This window comes from Silene latifolia, unplaced genomic scaffold (genome assembly GCF_048544455.1).
Source record: "Silene latifolia isolate original U9 population unplaced genomic scaffold, ASM4854445v1 scaffold_158, whole genome shotgun sequence".
Classification (NCBI taxonomy): Eukaryota; Viridiplantae; Streptophyta; class Magnoliopsida; order Caryophyllales; family Caryophyllaceae; genus Silene; species Silene latifolia.
The window spans coordinates 224,624-245,279 of record NW_027413142.1 but is presented as its reverse complement, the minus strand read 5'-3'; the positions used below and the strand labels follow the sequence as shown (position 1 = coordinate 245,279).

The following is a 20,656-nucleotide window of genomic DNA, read 5'->3' as shown; positions in this document are numbered from 1 at the left end:
AGTTTTTTTGTTGTAAGGGGGCCTTAATATCGATGTTGATGCTAACGGGATTTGATCTCAGGTCATAAACACTACTTTTTATGACTTAATCAACTAAACTAATTGACATCTGGAGTAACCCAATACTAAACCAGAGTAACCAAATTCACATTTATAAAGGGTACAAGCAGTCTGCCGGTCCATGCTAATCTGCAACCAGTGTCTGTCTATAATGAGCTGGACTGCCCGTTTGCCAGGTCCAACAACAAAGCATTATTTTATGGATAATGATAGGGCGTCACCGGGTGGCGCATAGATTTGGTGTCACCCTCTCACATGCATCCATTATTGTAGGGTTCTCCACTTATTGTATATAAGAAAGTGACGCCGAAATTGGGTGTTAAATTACTTATTAACGAAGTCTTCTCCGTCCTCTAGTCACTTTAATGTAGAAAATGACTGTGAGAAGTACGAACCTATAAGCTCATGAAACGTTATTGACTTACTGTTTCTCCCTACTTTTCTTGCTTTTAAGCCTTTTATATTTCTTTTGTTTAGCTTCATCTTGTGCCACTCTCTTAAAAAATGGAAAAACCCGGGATTACGAAACGGCGGGTATTGATCCTGAATTTATAATAGTCGTGAGTCGTCGTGACCTTCAATTCATGATTGCAACATCAGGTAATCTTCAAGTCATTACTTGTACAATAATTATCAATGGTCATTTTATATATAAAAAATCTCGTTTAACCAATAGAAGTACGGTCTCCCACTTCATGTTACTAGTGCTTACTCATTTGTGTTCTTAGGGGTCGTTTGGTTGCCCACTAAATTACACAGGAACTTTAATTCATGTGAATTGCAAAATGGGTAGGTTGTTTGGTTACCCCAATTCACATGAATTGGAACTTCCCATGAATTCCAATTCCTCCATAATGGAGGAAGTTGCTTACCTAGATCCCCCTAGGTAAGTGGGAATCTTACTACATGAATTACAATGCCTACATGTAACCAAACAACATTTTCTAATTCACATGAATTCTAAAATCATGTGATATGACACTTCCTAGGCATTGTAAGTTCCCGTATGTAACCAAACGACTCCTTAGATGAATCTATTAGAGATATATTAGGTTAGGATTATATTGTTAGAGATAATATAGGAAAAGATATAATAGATGATATTATGAGTATCATAATATCTCCGGAATATGCTAGGAATATTACTTGGTCATTGTACTATATATGTAACCGATTTCATTAATAATAAATCACTTCATTCAGTTATACTCTCCCTCCTATTATTAACATGATATCAGCCTAAAATCGATCCCCACAAAACTTCCGCTTTGCTACAAAATAGTGCGTACACCACCGGCCGGAGATGGTGGTCTTATACCATCTCCGACAGGTATACAATCCGTAGGCTAAAAGTACTTTGACCTTTCTTTATAGTAGTCGTATTAAATTAGGAAATAAATAAAGAGGTTTTGGTCTCATGGGTTCCACCAACTACACCCTTCCCACCAAATTCCCATACCCCGTAACCTCTTTGAAGAGTTAAGAACGATTAACACTTAAGAGGGGGAGGGGGTGAATTAGGTGTACCTTTTAAAATTTTATTCTTAACTTGGTTAATTAATTAACTTAAGTAAAGAATATTTGAAGTACAAAATTTGAGAAACTTAATTAAGTGTAAGTCCACATGAAGGTACAACTGTTCTATGTCACAGTATAGGTGACTATGACACAGAACTTGATTAGGTATATGCGAGAAATAGCAAAGTGGAAGAACGTAAAAGTAAATGAACAAACAAACGACATTTTAAAAATTGGTTCAGCCTCTACTCTGAGGCCTACGTCCAACCGTTATTTTATTGCTTGTTTAGAAATTTACTCAAACTACTAAACCCCTTATAATGAAAATAACTCGCCAACCTACTCCGGTTGCACTTAAACTTAAAGCTAATCCGCTTCAAGAGTTTATGGGTTCTATCTCAAGGTGTTACAGAATCTTGAATCTCAAGAGTTCACTTAAATGAACATGGAGATTACAATGAAAATCTAACACGAGAATCATGGAACAAACTCATTATGTCACAGTACAGCGAACTGATACTTGGAGGTTTTACAGCTTTTTCGAAAACAATTTTGAAGACTTAAAATCAGAAAACCGTTTTGCAAACACTTGAAGAACAAAACTTTAAATGCACAAATGATTTGCAAAGTTTTTACAATAAATACTTTGGAAGTCTTGAGAAATAAAAGTGACTAAGACACTCTATTTATAGTGAATTTAGTCTTAGGTAAGTACAACTTAGAAAGATTAAATCCAATATTAAAATGATAGCTTTGAGTGATGGTAAGTGTTAGACTATAGGCTTGAGGCTTAAGAAATCAGAAAACTTAAACTACTACACTCAACATGTGACAATTTACCAAAATGGCAAAAAGTTTTTCTTACTTTAGAAGTTTGACAAGTCTTCTTTGTCATTTTAGTAAAAGGTGTTTGCACAAATCTAGAGGCTTAGTCAAGTGGGCTTGTGACTCCAAAATTTCAGATTATTTTCAAACTTTTGAAAATTCAAATGTTTAAGGTTTAAAGTTTGCAAAGTTTTGACACTTAAAAACATTTGGTCGAAATTCCTCCTCCGTATGATAGTAACAGAAACCACAGTACAACGTACTGTTGCATGGTTTTGCCATTACTTGACTTAAATGAGAATGTTACACTTACTCTTACATTTTTCGACTAAGGCTTGGAAAATATCATTGTCTTGACTTCCTTGATTAGGTTGATCATCTTGAATCATTGTTGAAAGTCCATTTGATTGCTTCAATCACTAATTATTTCAACTAAGAACAAACAATCAAATAACAAAGGGACTTGGCATCATCAACCCAATGTGTTCTAACAAATTCCCCCTTTGATGATGACAAGTCCAAACATGTGTGATATTCCCCCTTAGCCCATGGTTAGTCGATCTTTGGTCATTTCAACATAAACATGATTTATAAACATGATCAAGGTAGTCGAAAGGTGCAACATGGTTGGCTAAGGTAAAACTTCTAATCATGGAAGCTAAGACATAGTCACGATGAACGTTAGCCTAAAAGTTAGAAGATCACACATAAGCATGATTAATTACTTCCCCCTCTTGACATCATGAAGGGAGGAGAAAACATGTTCAAAAGTTAAACAACACGATTTAAACACACACAAATAGTTCAAGCAAGATAAAAAACAAACATCCGAAAGTGCAAGAGAGTGTCTTAAAAACAACAAAGAGCCAAAGTTCATAAAGAGATAAACGGGTTAGGAGGGCATGAGCTTAGGAGGCATTCGACTTGGTAATCTGAAGACGTTCAAGTAGATCTTCATTCATACTGCGAAGATCACCCACCTCATCCCTTAACTTGCCCTGTTCTTTGACCAACCGATTGACAATTCCAAGAAGTTCATCCAACTTTGCTAGCACCACACCCAATTCAACAGTAGAACCCGCTGTAGAACCCGACTGATTTTTCCTTTCCAATTTCTCATTCTTAATCTCCAAATTCATCCGAGAAAGAAGGCCCGGTGTCATTTCATCACTCAATTTTTCAATTGCGGGGCTTCCCTTCAACACTAACCCCTCCCTCATAAAGATAATAGAGAGCCACATACCATAAGGGACCACGACATTTTTGTCAAAGTTGCCGCTTTGGAACTCAGTGGACATCTCAAAAATTCGGTGAAACATAAGGCGAGGAAGGTTAATGGGTTTGTGTTTGACAATGTGATGAATAAGGAGCATATCAAGGAGAGAACATATCCCACGGCTATTGTTGCTAGGAACAAGGTTACGAAAAACAAGGTTAAAGATGAACCTGATGGGTGCGGTTAATTCAAAGGCATATATGTTGGTTGGGTCATCGTCATCATGAGGTCGAAGAACCTTCATGACCTGGGTAGAGGTAACCTCGTCAACTTCACCCCAATCACGTTTGGGAAAGGAAGTAAGCCCGACATCACATATGTCCAGATGGGCAGCAAGTTGGTTGATTGTAAGGACAAAGGGTTTCTGATTTATATAGGCAGAGAGAGTTTCAAATGCAACATCTACCTTGAATGTTGCATAGAATTGGATGATTTCGGACAAGTATATAGGACTATAGGTGTCCAACAAATTCACCCAACCCTGTGCATACATAGCCTCTTTAAAGTATTTGAAAGTAAGAGAGGTGTCATACCAAGATTTCTTATAACGTCTTCCACTGTGGAAGCAACAAATCAGCATACCGTGGCATATCTTGAAAATCTCATCCGGAAGATCGAGAGAACTAAGATGGTTGAGGACGTCATTCTTGATTGATTCACCATAAGGAGAAATAACAAGGTCCATGCATGCGTTGAGTGGAACCTTCTCCTCAATAATCCCATTCTCATCTATACTTGGCAAATCCCGATGATAACGAGCCCGTTTGGGTGCTTTGGTCTTTGAACTGGATCCCCTTTTCCTTTGAGTGACTTTGGGTTTAGGAGGGGATGCCTCCGGTGTTACATCATCATCATTATCACCGAAGATCTCGATCATCTTTCGCCTGGACCGGGTTCTTGATGCCAGTTTTGAAAATAATGGGTCAAGCCCATAATCAAACATCTCTTTGGCATCACCATGGTCCTCAACATCAACTACCTCTTCAACATACGCCGTCATCGTTGAATCAGTTTTTGGATCTTCAATATTGGGACCGATTTCTCTTTCAACAGTTGAAGCCATAGTTGCATCAATTTTACTCATCTCATCCTTCTCCAAGTTTTCACTCACCAAATCTTTTAAGAGCACATCATCATCATTCTTTTCAAGTGCATCATTTTCATCATCACTAATCTCCTTCTTTTCCTTTTCTTTTGAATCACCTTCATTCTCTTTTGATTTTTCCTCACTTTCTTTTTCTTTTTCTTTGTCTCCCTCTAATTTTTCTTCACTTTCTTTTGATTTTTCTTTGTCTCCCTCTGATTTTTCCTCACTTTCTTTTGATTTTTCTTTACTTTCTTTTCCCTATTTTGATTTCTCACTTTCAAGTTCCCCCTCTTTCATCTCACTTGATTGATCTTCTTTTTCATTTGTTTCGGGAACATCACTTGGTTTTCGAATGTCTTCATCCTTTTTGGTTCCCTTAGAACCGGAGTCCTCTTCATCGGTGTCAAAGTCCACTTCAGCATCTAATTGGAGATAAATAGGAGGATTCCTACTTCTTCCTCCTCTGCCACGACCACCGCCCCTTTTGGCGGTTGTCTTCTTTCGTGTAACGGTTGGTTTGGCAGTGGCAGAGAGGATCTCATTTGTTTTGGCAGCGATTTTGGGAGCCATTTTCTTTTTTGGCAATGTATTTTGGGTTAAATATATCTCTGAGTTGAAGAATCTCTTTTGAGAACCTTGGAGGCATTTTAAGAGAGTGGAGAGGGAAAGGGTATTGACAGTTTTGGGAAACCGAAAAAGGTGAAGGTTGGTTATTGTTTAGTGGGTAATAGGGAGTTTTAGTGTGGAAACAGGGAAATAAATGAGGGGTTGGTGTAGTTAATCAAGGTGAGTGGACGGTTGAGTGTTGAGAGAATGAGGCTAGGGTGTAGACTTTAGGTGATGGGACATAAAGTGATTTTTGGAGGCTCAATGCAAAGATTAACACAAGTGCACATAGACGTTTGTTAATCTTATTTTGTTCGACATTTGCATGCATTCAACCATATTAGCTAAAATTTAATTACATGTAAATCCTTCCTCTAATCAATCATTGGAAAAAGTAACTTAATTTAGCGATATGTCACCTAATAAACTAATTTCCGGCCGGAGTCTTTCGAATTGTTCTCTTTCTAACGGTTTTGTAAAAATCACTAGTAGAAAAAACCCCTATCGTGACGCCTTTATCGCGGCGGTTCTAATAAAACCGCCACAAAAAGCCCAAAAATTTGGCGGGAGAGAATTTTTCATGGTGTAGAAGGTCTTTTGTGGCGGTTTAAATTAAGAACCGACGTAATAGTAGTAGCTATTTATGGCGGTTTTATTTAAGAAACGCCACCATAAGTCAATTGTGGCGGTTGTATTAACAACCGACGTTAATAACGACGCTAAAGGTAATAATACATGACAATACTTTTTAATAAAAAAACCGCCATCATATGTTTTTGTGTCGGTTTTAACAAGAACCGCCATAAATACCCACTAAAAAATAAACACAAAACCCTTTAGATTTCATAACCGACATAAATCACCATTTTTTTTTTCTTACCCCACGCAAACCCTGTTCACCTTCCTGCGCAGAAATCTCCATCTCTTAATCACTTCTGCTAAAACCTCAATATTTAGTCACCGTCGACCACCAAGGTACCGTCAATACAGTGTCCGCCTCTACCCCAATCCGAATATTCGAACTACTTCTACACGGCACTTTCACTCCGAATGTTGGACCTCCTCGCTAATACTTTGTTCACCGGCCCTACTGGTTGTTTCCGGCTAAACCGCGCCCTCCTCTGCCTCAATCAAAGGTAATCTATTTTGCCCCTATATAATTCCAATTTCAGTTCATTAAAATTATACAATACCATCTTTATCAATTTCATCACATTGATTGTTATTTGGGATCCCTTGTTATTTTGATTTATTGAATTATTGTGTATAAGTAGCATCTGTACAAGGATAATAGTATGAGCCGTATTCGTTTGAGCCGTATTCGCTTTAGTAGCATCTGTAGTAAGTAGCATCTTTATCAACCTTGTGAATTATTGGATTATTTTGATTCATACGAAGTAGCATCTGTATAAGTATAATAGTATAGCTTGGAATACTTGATTTAGGTTCTTGATTAAATATTGAGTTTAAAGTCGGGCATTTATTGTCCCGTATTCGTTTTAGTATGAGCCGTTTTGCCGGTTATTTTGTCTCAAATTGCAGTGTGTTGAACGAGGTTGTTAAAGGGGTCGAAGGGTATGAAACTAGGTTGTGTTTCATGACGTTTTAGAGTTGAAGTAGAGGCTGACGGTCCCTGTTCTAGTCAATTTGCATTGTTGTAATTTCTGGTAGTGTATTATACAATTGCCAATAAGTAATGCCAAAATCTGGGGTTGACAGTGCATCCCATATTCGATTTTTGTGCTATTATACTGAGAATATTATTGAGTATAGCATAGTTCATTGTTGGTATAATATCATCTATATTATACAATCACAATTATTGAACCTTTGCCTGGACAGTGGATTTTGCATACTGCACAGATTCCATCTCTTCCTTTATGGCTTCAGTCTCATCCACAATATCACCATTCTCGTACATTTCTATTATCTTCTCTCGTTGACGGTGAAGAATAACAGTATTCAGATGATTGGGATTGACATTATGATCATCTAGTAACGCTTTTGGCATTGCAATAACACCCAAAGCTTCTTGACAATTATTGACATAAGGAAAGTCAGACTCTTCCAAGCATAACTGCAGTTTTAAAGCCGCCCATTATTCTCCATCAGTTAATACTGGCAAATCCCTGCTGATACTCAGTATTATTTTATCAGCAGAAGTTCTAGGAATACAGTAGTCTAAAGACAGCTCAAACTTCTCAGCCAGATTAGAATTAAATCTGACTGACTGGACACACCGCTGATCAGGATAACGGTTGTCATGGAGTGAAATAGTCACTGTTGTGAATACTGAGTGAGCAGACACAAGAGGTACAAAGAGTCCCATAACAGAACCTAGCCTTATGTATTCCTTGCCTCTTCTTGGAACAGCTTTGTCTAATGTTAACTGCTTACTAGCTTTTGTTAATTTAATTATAGGCAATTTACCCTCAGGAATCAATGTCTTGTTGACAGCAGCTGAAAACGTAACAAGTCTCCTGATCCTAACACCATAGTTTTCAGATGCATTCCCTGTCAGTGCCACATATTGAAACCGCTTGCCAGGCTCATATGTCCTTGACAGACCATCAAAACCGGTTTCAGCAGATGGCAAAGAGAATTCATACATTTCCTTTTTGTTGTTTCTAGTAGATGCTTCAGCGATTATGGGATCTGTCCCCATCAACATCTTACTCTTCCTCTTGCTTTCTTTCTGAGACTTGACTCTCAGGTCCTGGTGCTTCTTTGCAGGAAAGCTAGAAAAGAGTTTCCCCAACATTATAGGCAGTTTAGAGTATTGAGATTATGTTGCTTGTAGCAATGGAATCTGTGTGAAATTCTTGCAGTTGTATTTATTGGAGTTGTATTTATTGGAAAGTTTGTTTATGTGATGATGGGAGTATGTGTGCTGATCTGAACTTATTTAATATAAGAAGCAAATTGAGTAGTGATTGAAATGGGAGGTGAGTGATGTAGGTCGAGCTGTTCTGTTTTGGTCAGAGATTCATGTGAACTAGATTTAGTCTTATGTAACATAAGCAAGACTAACTAGGCTTTCATTCTTTTGACAATTCTCCGTTTTGTAAATCTCCTTTTGATTTATATTATTATTACATTTTAACAAAAAAATAAATAAATAGAATGATTGTAATAAAACAGTAGTGCATAAAGTAGAGTGACATCAAAAAAGAATAATGGAAAAGCAATAAAACTTAATTATATTCAAACTTGTTACATAAGACTAAATTGATTGTGGATGAGCTCAATTTAACTTGTGTTTAGTCTGGTAGTTTTTATACTTGTTCGTTATGTATTATTCTTCATTTACTAATATAATCAATGTACAATGTACGTAGTTTCCTGCATCAATGTGCTACTGAAAGCGAAGCAACAAAAGTAGTCGGATACCTGTGTGCGGTGAAACTTTCTGAATATATGCAAAGGGGACGACAATGTGAAGATTATATTGCACATGTTTGGAAGATTCAAGAGGAAAAGAATTATATCTTGGGCGCATTTTATGAGAGGTAATAATTTATGGGTTATTTAACAAGAATACTCTGAACTATTAGGGTCCTACTCTAATTACTTCAAACTATAATTTAACTCGCATTATAGTCAACTATCACACTCCTTATCTTTTAATAGAATTGCGTCTTTTATAACCTGAAATAATATTCTAGTTGAGAAAATAAATTAATTAAGACAATTAATTTGAATTTAGATAAGCCTTATCATGTGCCTATTGGGCACATTATAGAAAAACCCTTTTAATAATATATGATTTATTAATATTAATTCTAATTATGAACATATATGTGTAGCAACCATTGGATGTTGATCGTTACTTGTTTGGGGCTAAATACTATTTATATTTTGGATTTGGATCAAAAAACAACAAAGAAATTGGACATAAAAGGAAGACTAAAAAACGCTTAGTTCTTACATTGCGCTCAAGGCGGAAGGCGTAATTTTGCTAGAAAGAATAATAAGCTCATCATAAAAGATGACGTCGTGGTAAGTGAAATATAAACTACTTTTATATTGTAACAACTAACTTTAAATTATAATTACATTTTACATTCTATATAATTAATATCATGTTTTTTCTATAAATTTTAGTGTCCTCAACAACCAAGTGATTACGAGTGTGGTTACTATGTTATGAAGTGGATGTATAATAACTTTTTTATTTTCGAGAAGCAAAGAAGAACAATTTGAGAAGGTATGTATTATTTAAATTTTTGGTATGGTTTATTTATCTAGTTCTAGCTTTATTCTCTTACTCATTGTAGTTCTAGCTTTATTCTCTTACTCATTGATCTATTTGTCAACTATAGCTTATGGCAGATTCATCCATGTCCGATGGCGATATTTATGAGATCAAAGAAGAGTGGGCTACCAAATGTTTAGAGAACTTGTAGATTAGTTTATCAGCTAAGGCGTGTGTTATTCATACACTTGGATGTATCTTTGGTGATTGTGATGATGTTATTTTGTTGGATGTGATGACACATGAATGTTAGTTTGTTGGACTCGTGTTGTTTGAAATATTACAAATGTGGTTACATTTCTATTCACAGGTCTTGTGTGGTTCATATAGTATTTGGAATCGTTAAATTTATGGGGAGGTGCTGCTGAAATTTTCGTAGAAATTAAAATATATATAATTATTACGACGGTTTCATGGTTTCATTAAAACCGACGTCAAAAGGTTAAATTTTTTTTTAAAAAAAAGGCCTTTAATGGCGGTTCTTCACCAAACAACCGACGTTATAATTACCTATAGCGGCGGTTTCCTAGTTACAACCGACGTTATAGATAACATGTAGTATCGAGTTTGAGTGGTAAATTTTTTTTGAAATACCTATGGTGGCGGTTTTAAAGAATTACAATGGCGGTTCTTGGTTAAAAACCGTCGTATTAGATAGGTTTATAATGGCGGTTTTGTATAAAAACCACCACTATAGGAGAGCTATAGCGGCGGTTCAACAACCGTCTACAACCGCCGTAAAGTTTATACGACGCCGCGATAAACGACGCACCCTAAATCTCTACAAACCGCCACAAAAGGTCATTTATAACCGCCACCGTAGGGGTTTTTTCTACTAGTGAATGTCCGCAATTTGATTTTCTGTTTTATAAAAGCTTAGACATATATTACCTTTTTCAACTTGATCACGTAGAAAATAATGTCGTATGTCGATGTGTTTAGTTCGTGAGTGTTGTATAGGATTCTTTGATATATTAATTGCACTCGTGTTGTCACAAAATATAGGGGTAGTCTCGAAAATAAGGCCATAATCATGCAATTGTTGACATACACAAAGAATTTGTGTACAACATAGAGCGGCACTCACATATTCACTTTCGGCCGTGGACAATGCAACGGTGTTTTGCTTCTTAGAAGCCCATGAAATGAGACACGGTCCTAGGAAAGTAGCAATGCCCGAAGTACTTTTCCTATCCAATGTATCACCGGCATAGTCCGCATCCGAAAAACCTACAAGATCAAGTTCGTAGTGAGTTGGGTACCAAAGATAAAGCCCTTGTGTTCCAATCAAATACCTAAAAATCCGTTTGACGGCTTTGAAATGTGATTCTTTAGGATTTGCTTGGAAACGGGCACATGCACACACACACTAAATTGTATGTCGGGTCGACTAGCAGTTAAGTAAAGTAAGGAACCGATCATACCTCGATATACCTTTTCACTAATGCTCTTACCGTTTTCGTCTTTTTCAAGCTTGACTTTAGACACCATTGGTGTAGGCATAGGATTAGAATTAGTCAACCCAAACTTACTTAGCATTTCTTTTAAGTACTTTTGTTGGTGAATCATCGTTCCATTTTCACTTTGTTTAATTTGAAGACCAAGAAAGAATCCAAGTTCTCCCATCATAGTCATTTTAAATTCCGAAATCATCAAATCAGAAAAGTACTTATAAAGAACATTGTTAGTTACTCCAAAAATAATGTCATTGACATATACTTGCACAAGCAACAGTTCATCTCCTTGTGACTTGATAAACAACGTTTTATCCACGGACCCACGTATGAAACCATTTTCCAATAGAAACTTTGAAAGCCTATCATAACAAGCCCTAGGAGCCTGTTTTAAACCATAAAGTGCTTTATCAAGTTTAAAAACGTGGTTGGGAAACTCCTTGTTTATAAAGCCCGGAGGTTGTTCAACAAATACTTCTTCATCAAGGTATCCATTTAAAAATGCGGTTTTGACATCCATTTGAAAGCTTTATACCTTCAAAAGACGCAAAAGCTACAAGTATTTGTATGACTTCAAGCCTAGCTACCGGTGCAAAGGTTTCATCGTAATCAATTCCTTCTTGTTGGTTAAAACTTTGCACCACTAGTTTAGCTTTATTCCTTACGATTTCTCCAACATCATCTAGCTTATTGCGAAAGACCCACCGTGTACCAATTACAGTACGTTGGGAGGGCCTAGGGATAAGATGCCATACCTTGTTTCTTTCGAATTGCTCCAATTCCTCTTGCATTGCAATTACCCAACATTCATCAGTCAAGGCTACTGTGACATGGTTTGGTTCAATTTTTGAGATGAAGGCATTGTGTGCACAGAAATTTTGGAGCGATGATCTGGTTTTTATTCCAGAGGTTAAGTCACTGGTTAGATTTGATAAAGGATGTGAGCTTTGGTGTTTCCATTTTTTGGGAATAAGTGGGTCAGTGGATTCGGTTTGTTAAATGCATGAGAGGATCATTGCATGAGGATTGTTTGAAGGAGGTGATTGTGGTTCATTTATGCTTGGATTGGGCTGTTCTTCACCATCCTTGTTCCCCCTGGATGAGGTAGTATCATCTTGTGTAGGAGGACGATTAGTTCCCCCTAAATTTTGGACATCCTCCTCATGCAACAGTGGCTCCAACTGTTACTCAGCCTCTTCCACCACTTGATCCATATCATGTCGGATCATACCAATCACAAAATCATCATCATATTCATCATCCTCATCATCAACCTGTGTGTTTGACACAAAAAGACTAGATTCGTCAAATATTACATGAACGCTTTCTTCAATTTTCATAGTCCTTTTGTTATAAACCTTATAGGCTTTACTATGATCGGAATAACCAACAAAAACTCCTTCATCACTACGAGCATCAAATTTGCCAAGGTTGTCTTTTCCATTATTGTGCACAAAGCATTTACTACCAAAGCATTTTAAATGTGAAAGATTAGGTTTTCTTCCTCGTAGTAGTTCATAAGGAGTTTTCTCAATGATTTTTCTAATCATGACACGGTTGTAAATATAACAAGATGTGTTTACGGCTTCGGACCAAAAATTCTTAGGAACTTTAGAGCTAATGAGCATGGTCCTAGCCATATTTTCAAGAGTTCGATTCATTCGTTCCACAACCCCATTTTGTTGTGGGGTTCTTGCGGCTGAAAAGTTATGGCTAACTCCATACTCATTACAATAGGACTCAAATGACGAATTCTCAAACTCGGTTCCATGGTCAGATCTCAATGAGACAAGTTTATAACCAAATTTGTTTTAACCTTTTTGACCCAAATTAAGAACTCATCAAATGTTTGATCCTTAGAACTTAAGAAGAGAAGCCAAACAAATCTTGTGAAGTCATCTACAATGACACAAATAAAACGACTTCCACCTCTACTCACAACTCGCATGGGACCGCATAAATCGATATGAATGAGTTCAAGAGGTAAGGAAGTGCTAACAACCTTTTTGGATTTAAAAGAGCATTTAACTTGTTTTCCTTTAACACAATCATCGCAAAGTGATTTAAATTCAAACTTAATGTTAGGAATGCCGTCAACTAGATCAAGTTTCTTGAGGGTGTTAAGTGTCTTAGCATTTACATGACCAAGTCGTTTGTGCCAAAGCCAAGGGTCGTTCTTTTGAACACTCATGCATGATAGTGATTGACCCGACAATGCATATAAGTTAGTCATGTAGACATCTTTGATACGTTTACCTTCAAGTATGAGTTCTCTAATTTTTCCATTGATGATTCTACATTCACTAGCAATAAATTCAACAATATTACCTCGATCACATAGTTGTGAAATGCTTAAGAGATTGTGTTTCAAACCTTTGACAAGTAACACTTTGTCCACGCATAATGACTTTGACTTACCAACTTTTCCAATACCAATGATTTCACCTTTCTTGTTGTCGCCAAAAGTCACCATGCCACCATATAGGCTTCTAGCGAGAGGAATTGGTTTTCATCTCCCGTCATGTGACGAGAGCATCCACTGTCTAAGTACCAATTGCTGCTGCCCCTCACTAGTGCCTATAAGAAATCAAACATTTAGTTTAGGAATCCAAACAAGTTTGGGCTCCTTCTTGACAACGACCTTTTTGACTTCCTCTTTCTTGATCCACACTTGTTTACCATTTTTAGTGTTTCTTTCTAGGTCACGGACTCTCTTGTCACAACCATTAAACTCATGACCTGTTTTGCCACAATAGTTACAAATGATTTACTCAGGAAGACCATCATACTTTCTTCTTCGGAAGTCTGTTTGACTTGGATCCTGGTTTCGAGTGCAACAGTGTGTGCTACTATTGCATTTGAAACCAAGTCCAGCATTCTTTGCAAATTTTTCGTATTTTTGTGATTTTTTCAAGAGAAACTCCAAAACATTCTGACTTTCTTCCCATTTTAAGTAGAACATCTTAGCCTCATCTAGCTCTTTAGTCAATGTTTCGATTTTAGCAAGATGATTAAGATTCAACTTACCTAAATTGTCGAAAGCTTGTTTTGCAAGTCTTGCTTCGTCACTAAGTAACATCCCAATTTGTTGCAATTGTTTATTATCCCTTTGACATAATTTGAGGTCAGTTAGAAGAGTGTCACGTTCCTTAGTCAAAGAAGACACTAATTTCGTGAGAGTATCTACTTCTTTCTCGACTCAAATGCCACAGTAGAGACCTCTGTGGCATGAGTCTATTCAGCTCTTTTTAACATGTCAACTTGAGCAAGAAGGTCGTCATTTGATTTTTGAGCTCGTTCTAAGGCACTTTTGACATGACTAGACTCATCATTTAACATTTCAGCAATCTTAACAAGATCATCCTTTTCGTTGTTACGAGTAGCTAAGTCAATCAAAAGTTGATCACGTTCTTTAGTTAGTAATGACACATTTCCTTTGTTAGAACTGGATGCAACAGTGCAGGGATCTGTTGCACTGGTTTCATCGAATTTGTTGGCTAAAAACAAATTTTGTTTTCGAAGTTTTTTGATTTCTTTCTCAAGACTCAACATTGAACTAGGTTGATCATTCCCATTTAGACTTTCTTTTAGGACTATATTTTCCTCAGCTATGTCCTCAATTTCGATTTTCATAGCTTCCAACTTATTATTTTGGACACGACATTTATCTATGAATTGATCTAGGAGGAGACAAACTTTGTCTTTAGAGAAAGATCGAACATTTTTCTTGAGCTTAATTACCTCATGGTCTGAATCAGAGTCTGAATCCGCGGAGTGAGCCATAAGACACTTGATGTCTTCTTTCTTTGATGATTTGGAAGCATTTTTTGAGGAACTAGACGAGATGCTAAGTTTGGCGTCTAATTCATCCTCAAGGACATCGTCCTCTTCAGAATCAGACATGCCCCAAATAGCAGTCATTACCTTGTTTTTGTAATCACGTTTTGCAAAGTCACGTTTTTCCTTAGATTTGATATCCTTCCACTTTGGACATTCCTTGATTTGGTGACCTTTGTCAACACATTTAAAGCAACCAACAGTGGAGTTAGATCTTCTCTTAGGAAAACGGCGTTTACTAGAGTTGTTGCTATACCTTTGAGAGTTTCGACCATTGATCATGCCAACAATGTTTTTAGTGAACATTGCAAACTCATCATCTTCATCCTCCTCATCACTTGAGAGAGTATTTAGAGCGAGTCCTTTCCGTTTAGAGCTTTCACTAGAACGCTTCATGAGAGTTAACTCATGAGCCATAAGTGAACCCATAAGTTCATCAAGGGTGAGCAAAGAAAGGTCCTTAGCTTCCTCAATAGCCGTAACCTTCGGTTGCCACTTTTCAGTTAGGCTACGAAGGATTTTACGGACTAAATCCTCGGATTGAAAACTCCTACCTAGACTCTTAAGGTCATTGACAATACTAGAAAAACATGAAGACAAACTATTAATTGACTCATCTCGTTCCATATTGAACATCTCATATTGTTGCATGAGAAGATCAATACGGTATTTCTTGACTTGTGACGTTCCCTCATAAGCAAGGTTTAGGGTGTCCCAAATCTCTTTGGCCGAAGCACATCCAGATATACGATTAATCTCTTGGTCATCGATCCCATATTGAAGAATGGACATGGCGTTAGAGTTTTTCTCGATTTTCTTATAGTCGGTCTCAACATACTTATCCTCACTTTTCAAGAAGCTAGTGCCATCAGCATTAGTCACTTTGATTTTGAGGGGACCCTTTTGAATGATTAACCAACATTCATAGTCCGCACTTTTGACATAGTGCTCCATGCGATGTTTCCACCAGGCATAGTTTTCTCCCTTGAAAATGGGATACTTAGTGTGTTTTGAATTGTCCATAACTATAGGATCAACTTGAGAAACTTAATTAAGTGTAAGTCCACAAGAAGGTACAACTGTTCTATGTCACAGTATAGGTGACTATGACACAGAACTTGATTAGGTATATGCGAGAAATAGCAAAGTGGTAGAACGTAAAAGTAAATGAACAAACAAACGACATTTTAAAAATTGGTTCAGCCTCTACTCTGAGGCCTACGTCCAACCGTTATTTTATTGCTTGTTTAGAAATTTACTCAAACTACTAAACCCCTTATAATGAAAATAACTCGTCAACCTACTCCGGTTGCACTCAAAGTTAAAGCTACTCCGCTTCAAGAGTTTATGGGTTCTATCTCAAGGTGTTACAGAATCTTGAATCTCAAGAGTTCACTTAAATGAACATGGAGATTACAATGAAGATCTAACACGAGAATCATGGAACAAACTCATTATGTCACAGTACAGCGAACTGATACTTGGAGGTTTTACAGCTTTTTCGAAAACAATTTTGAAGACTTAAAATCAGAAAACCGTTTTGCAAACACTTGAAGAACAAAACTTTAAATGCACAAATGATTTGCAAAGTTTTTACAATAAATACTTTGGAAATCTTGAGAAATAAAAGTGATTAAGACACTCTATTTATAGTGGATTTAGTCTTAGGTAAGTACAACTTAGAAAGATTAAATCCAATATTAAAATGATAGCTTTGAGTGATGGTAAGTGATAGCTTTGAGTGATGGTAAGTGTTAGACTATAGGCTTGGGGCTTAAGAAATCAGAAAACTTAAGCTACTACACTCAACATGTGACAATTTACCAAAATGGCAAAAAGCTTTTCTTACTTTAGAAGTTTGACAAGTCTTCTTTGCCATTTTGATAAAAGGTGTTTGCACAAATCTAGAGGCTTAGTCAAGTGGGCTTGTGACTCCAAAATTTCAGATTATTTTCAAGCTTTTGAAAATTCAAATGTTTAAGGTTTAAAGTTTGCAAAGTTTTGACACTTAAAAACATTTGGTCGAATTTCCTCCTCAGTATGATAGTACCAGAAACCACAGTACACCGTACTGTTGCATGGTTTTGCCATTACTTGACTTAAATGAGAATGTTACACTTACTCTTACATTTTTTGACTAAGGCTTGGAAAATATCATTGTCTTGACTTCCTTGATTAGCTTGATCATCTTGAATCATTGTTGAAAGTCCATTTGATTGCTTCAATCACTAATTATTTCAACTAAGAACAAACAATCAAATAACAAAGGGACTTGACATCATCAACCCAATGTGTTCTAACACTCTTCATCTGCCCCACCAATCAGCCCTTCAATGTAACCAAACCATCTCCAGCCGCTCCTACCGCCAAACCACTAAACCACCGCTTGACCTCCGCCCAACCTACCACCATCCTGACCAAACCCACCTGCCACACCATAACCTAAATACAAATAAACCAAACGCCGCCAATCCTTCGCACAACCATGCCGCCATCGCACAACCACCACCCATAACCAGTACTATATATGTAACCGGAGATATTATGATACTCATAATATCCTCTATTCTATCTTTTCCTATATTATCTCTAACAATATAATCCTAACCTAATATATCTCTAATACCAATGACTAGATTAACAAACTAATTAACTCTTTTTATTTAGATTAATTAACTTCTGAGCATTAGCAAAAGCAAGAAAAACAACAATGGGTCAAGTATTCTCTTACATATGGAGACGCATTCGTCGTCTAAACAATGTAGTCGATACCGATAATTTGCAAAATGATCTACTTGCCCCTCTGGATGACCAAAGCCACCGCATTACCATCTCTGACGAAGATTCGGCACAGCCGGATGTTGTTACTGAGGAGGAGGAGGACGATGACGACGAAGAAGAAGCTATCCAAGAAGTGATACAGTTCACTCCTTTGGAGCAGCGAAGTCTCTACATTGACAACCCTGGTAGATATACATTTCAGCCAGGGGTTGTTCCGGAAATTACCTTCATTGGGGTCGATTTCCAAAGCTACAGTGTCGAACATGAGGAGGAGGACGACGACGACGAAGAAGAAGCTATCCAAGAAGTGACACAGTTCACTCCTTTGGAGCAGCGAAGCCACTACATTGACAACCCTGGTAGATATACTTTTCAGCCAGGGGTTGTTCCGGAAATTACCTCCATTGTGGTCGATTTCCAAAACTACAGTGTCGAACATGAGGAGGAAAAAGAAAACGAAGAAGTCCCGGAGAAAGAGATACAAGAAGTCGTGAAAAAAGAGGTGATTAGTCGGGTATTGGGGCCGAATAAGGAATATGGTGTCTCAGAAGAAACGGTTCGTAAGATCGGACCGTATACTAGCATGCAAAGAATTCTGCTAGTTGGGGAAGGTGATTTTTCATTTTCAACTAGTTTGGCTGTGGCTTTTGGTTCTGCTTCCAACATGATCGCCACTTCTCTTAATACTCGAGGTATATCTTACATACTCTTGTTATCAGTTCACAAATAGGATTATACATCCAGCATTGTACAGTCAGGGTATAAGAATCTGAGCTTATATGTATTTTTTCTGAGCTAATTCAGAGTTCGTTTTTAACATATCATAGAACATAATACTTAGATATTTTATCACAAAGCTTAGATTCTACACTGTACAACATATACAACGTAACTGGTTGTATAATCCATGAATTGTTATCAGTTTATGAAGTTTGTGATTGTTGTTGAATCTATTCCGCATTTTATTTTCAAGTCCTGTCGAGTGCGAATGCTGATGGGATTATTCCAATTTGTAGAGTATTTGACAAAAACTTATCGTAAATTCCCGACTCACAAGAGAGAGCTGGAGACCCGTGGTTGCATGCTCATCCACGACGTTGATGCCACAACTATGGTTCGACATTCTGTACTTGGGAAATTAAAATTCGATATTATCATTTACAATTTCCCACATATTGCAAGCTTCGGTAGAGATTCTGCTCATTTGCGGTAATAATTTTTTTACCATCTAGTAGTTCATTCATTATGGCAAAATGTCGATTATTAACCTAATGTGTTTGTTTTTCACAGCAAAAATCAGAAATTGGTACGAGGTTTCATAAGGTGCGCAAAGAAGATGATCAACGAAGATGGTGAAATACACATTACGCATAAAACAAGCTCTTTTTATCGACTATGGAATATACCAAAAATAGGACGTGATGAAGGTCTACATATAATTCAGAAAACCGAATTCATTCTCAGTATGTTTCCAGGATATCACACCAAGTATGGTTACAGGGGCGATAAGGACTTCCACTGTGATCCTAGTAAAACCTACAAATTTGGATTACGTCCTAAGCCGGTATAAGTTCATCTGTTGCTTAGTTTGTAAGAGTTGGAGCAGTGACAAGTTTTGGAACATGTTTGATATTGTAAGTCTGTAAGACTGTAACCTATGTAACTCCGACTCTTCATCTCTGAATATAATGAAGAAAAAGTTATCGGCTTGTTTATTGAATTTGTGAACTTACACACTTATTTTTATTTTTATAAATTTTTATCTCGATTTACTCCCGCGTTACATTTCTAAGAGTGATATCTCGAATTTGTAGAGTTTTTGACAGAAAACTATAGCAAGTTCTCGACTAACAAGAGAAAGCTGGAGCTCCGCGGTTGCATGGTCATCCATGGTGTCAACGCTAGAAAAATGATTCGACACCCCGTACATGGGAACCTAAAATTTGATCGTATCATTTACAATTTCCCACATACCGGATGCTTTGGTAAAAGTAATGCTGATATGCGGTAAGAAGTTATGCTGATAGAGATTCTGTAAGAATTTTATCATACATATAAAATGTAACTTGTACTAAAATACGATTCGTTATTCACAGCAAAAATCAGAAATTGGTAAGAGGTTTCGTAAAGAACGCAAAGAAGATGATGAATGAAGATGGTGAAATACACATCACACATAAATCAAGCTTCTTTTTCAGTTTATGGGATGTACCGAAAATTGGGCGTGATCAAGGTCTCGATTTACTTGAGGAAATTGATTTTGACTGCAGTTTGTTTCTAGGGTATAATCCCAAGTACGGATTTGGAGGTGACGGAAGTTTTCATTACCATCCGAGTAAAACCTACAAATTCGGATTGTATCTTAAGTAGATATATGTTAAGAATACATAACCTCCTGCATATATTCTTTCCTATTCTTTCTCATATTGTTAATATTGTTAATAGTCAATATTAGTTCCTAGTCTTTAGCTAGTAGTTCCTCTTATCTAGCATCTTGTTATTTAGGTTAACTAGGTCTCCTTTGCTATATATTCTGATGTACCTTGTACGTTGTATTTATTCACTCAATATACATATCATTCATATTTTACATGGTATCACGAAGCCTTCGATCCTCACGATCATAAAACCCGAATCCCCGACTTTACTTGTCTCGTATATTCGTCACTCAGTCCAAGTTCCCTTCCTTCTGCAATGGCCAATCACCATCTCCAACTCGCCAATGCCGCACAACCAAACTCGCCCCTCACTCTTGTCACCCTCTCCAACTGTATTCAACTTAAGGATACTATGACCTTTCGACAATGGCGATTTCAAGTCCGCGCCATTATGAACGGTCTTCAACTCTTTTCCTACCTTGATGGCACGAACCCTGAACCACCCAAAACCATCACGGTAGCAGCCACCCCCCTGCCACCGAACCCACCATCGAACCCAACCCAGCCCATTCCACTTGG

General features: G+C 37.1%; 2 protein-coding genes and 1 long non-coding RNA gene across 3 annotated transcripts in view; all 3 read left to right on the top strand.

Moving 5' to 3' along the window:
- The first annotated feature begins 486 nt into the window (after positions 1 to 486).
- The window catches only part of LOC141637913 (uncharacterized protein At4g26485-like), a 30,961-nt gene continuing 10,791 nt past the window's right edge, over positions 487 to 20,656 (top strand). Inside the window, exon 1 of the mRNA XM_074447320.1 lies at positions 487 to 764. The gene's annotated coding sequence lies outside the window, so the exon portion shown is untranslated. The remainder of the gene's footprint in view (positions 765 to 20,656) is intronic.
- On the top strand, positions 568 to 19,475 carry LOC141637911 (uncharacterized). Its single transcript, XM_074447317.1, has 4 exons — positions 568 to 660; positions 17,586 to 18,391; positions 18,716 to 18,908; positions 18,990 to 19,475. The coding sequence occupies exons 2-4, from the start codon at positions 17,629 to 17,631 to the stop codon at positions 19,267 to 19,269; spliced, it is 1,236 nt and encodes a 411-aa protein (XP_074303418.1). The 5' UTR covers positions 568 to 660; positions 17,586 to 17,628; the 3' UTR covers positions 19,270 to 19,475.
- On the top strand, positions 8,720 to 9,930 carry LOC141637915 (uncharacterized). Its single transcript, XR_012541951.1, has 4 exons — positions 8,720 to 8,881; positions 9,179 to 9,371; positions 9,477 to 9,579; positions 9,695 to 9,930. It is a non-coding gene; the product is annotated as an uncharacterized LOC141637915 (long non-coding RNA).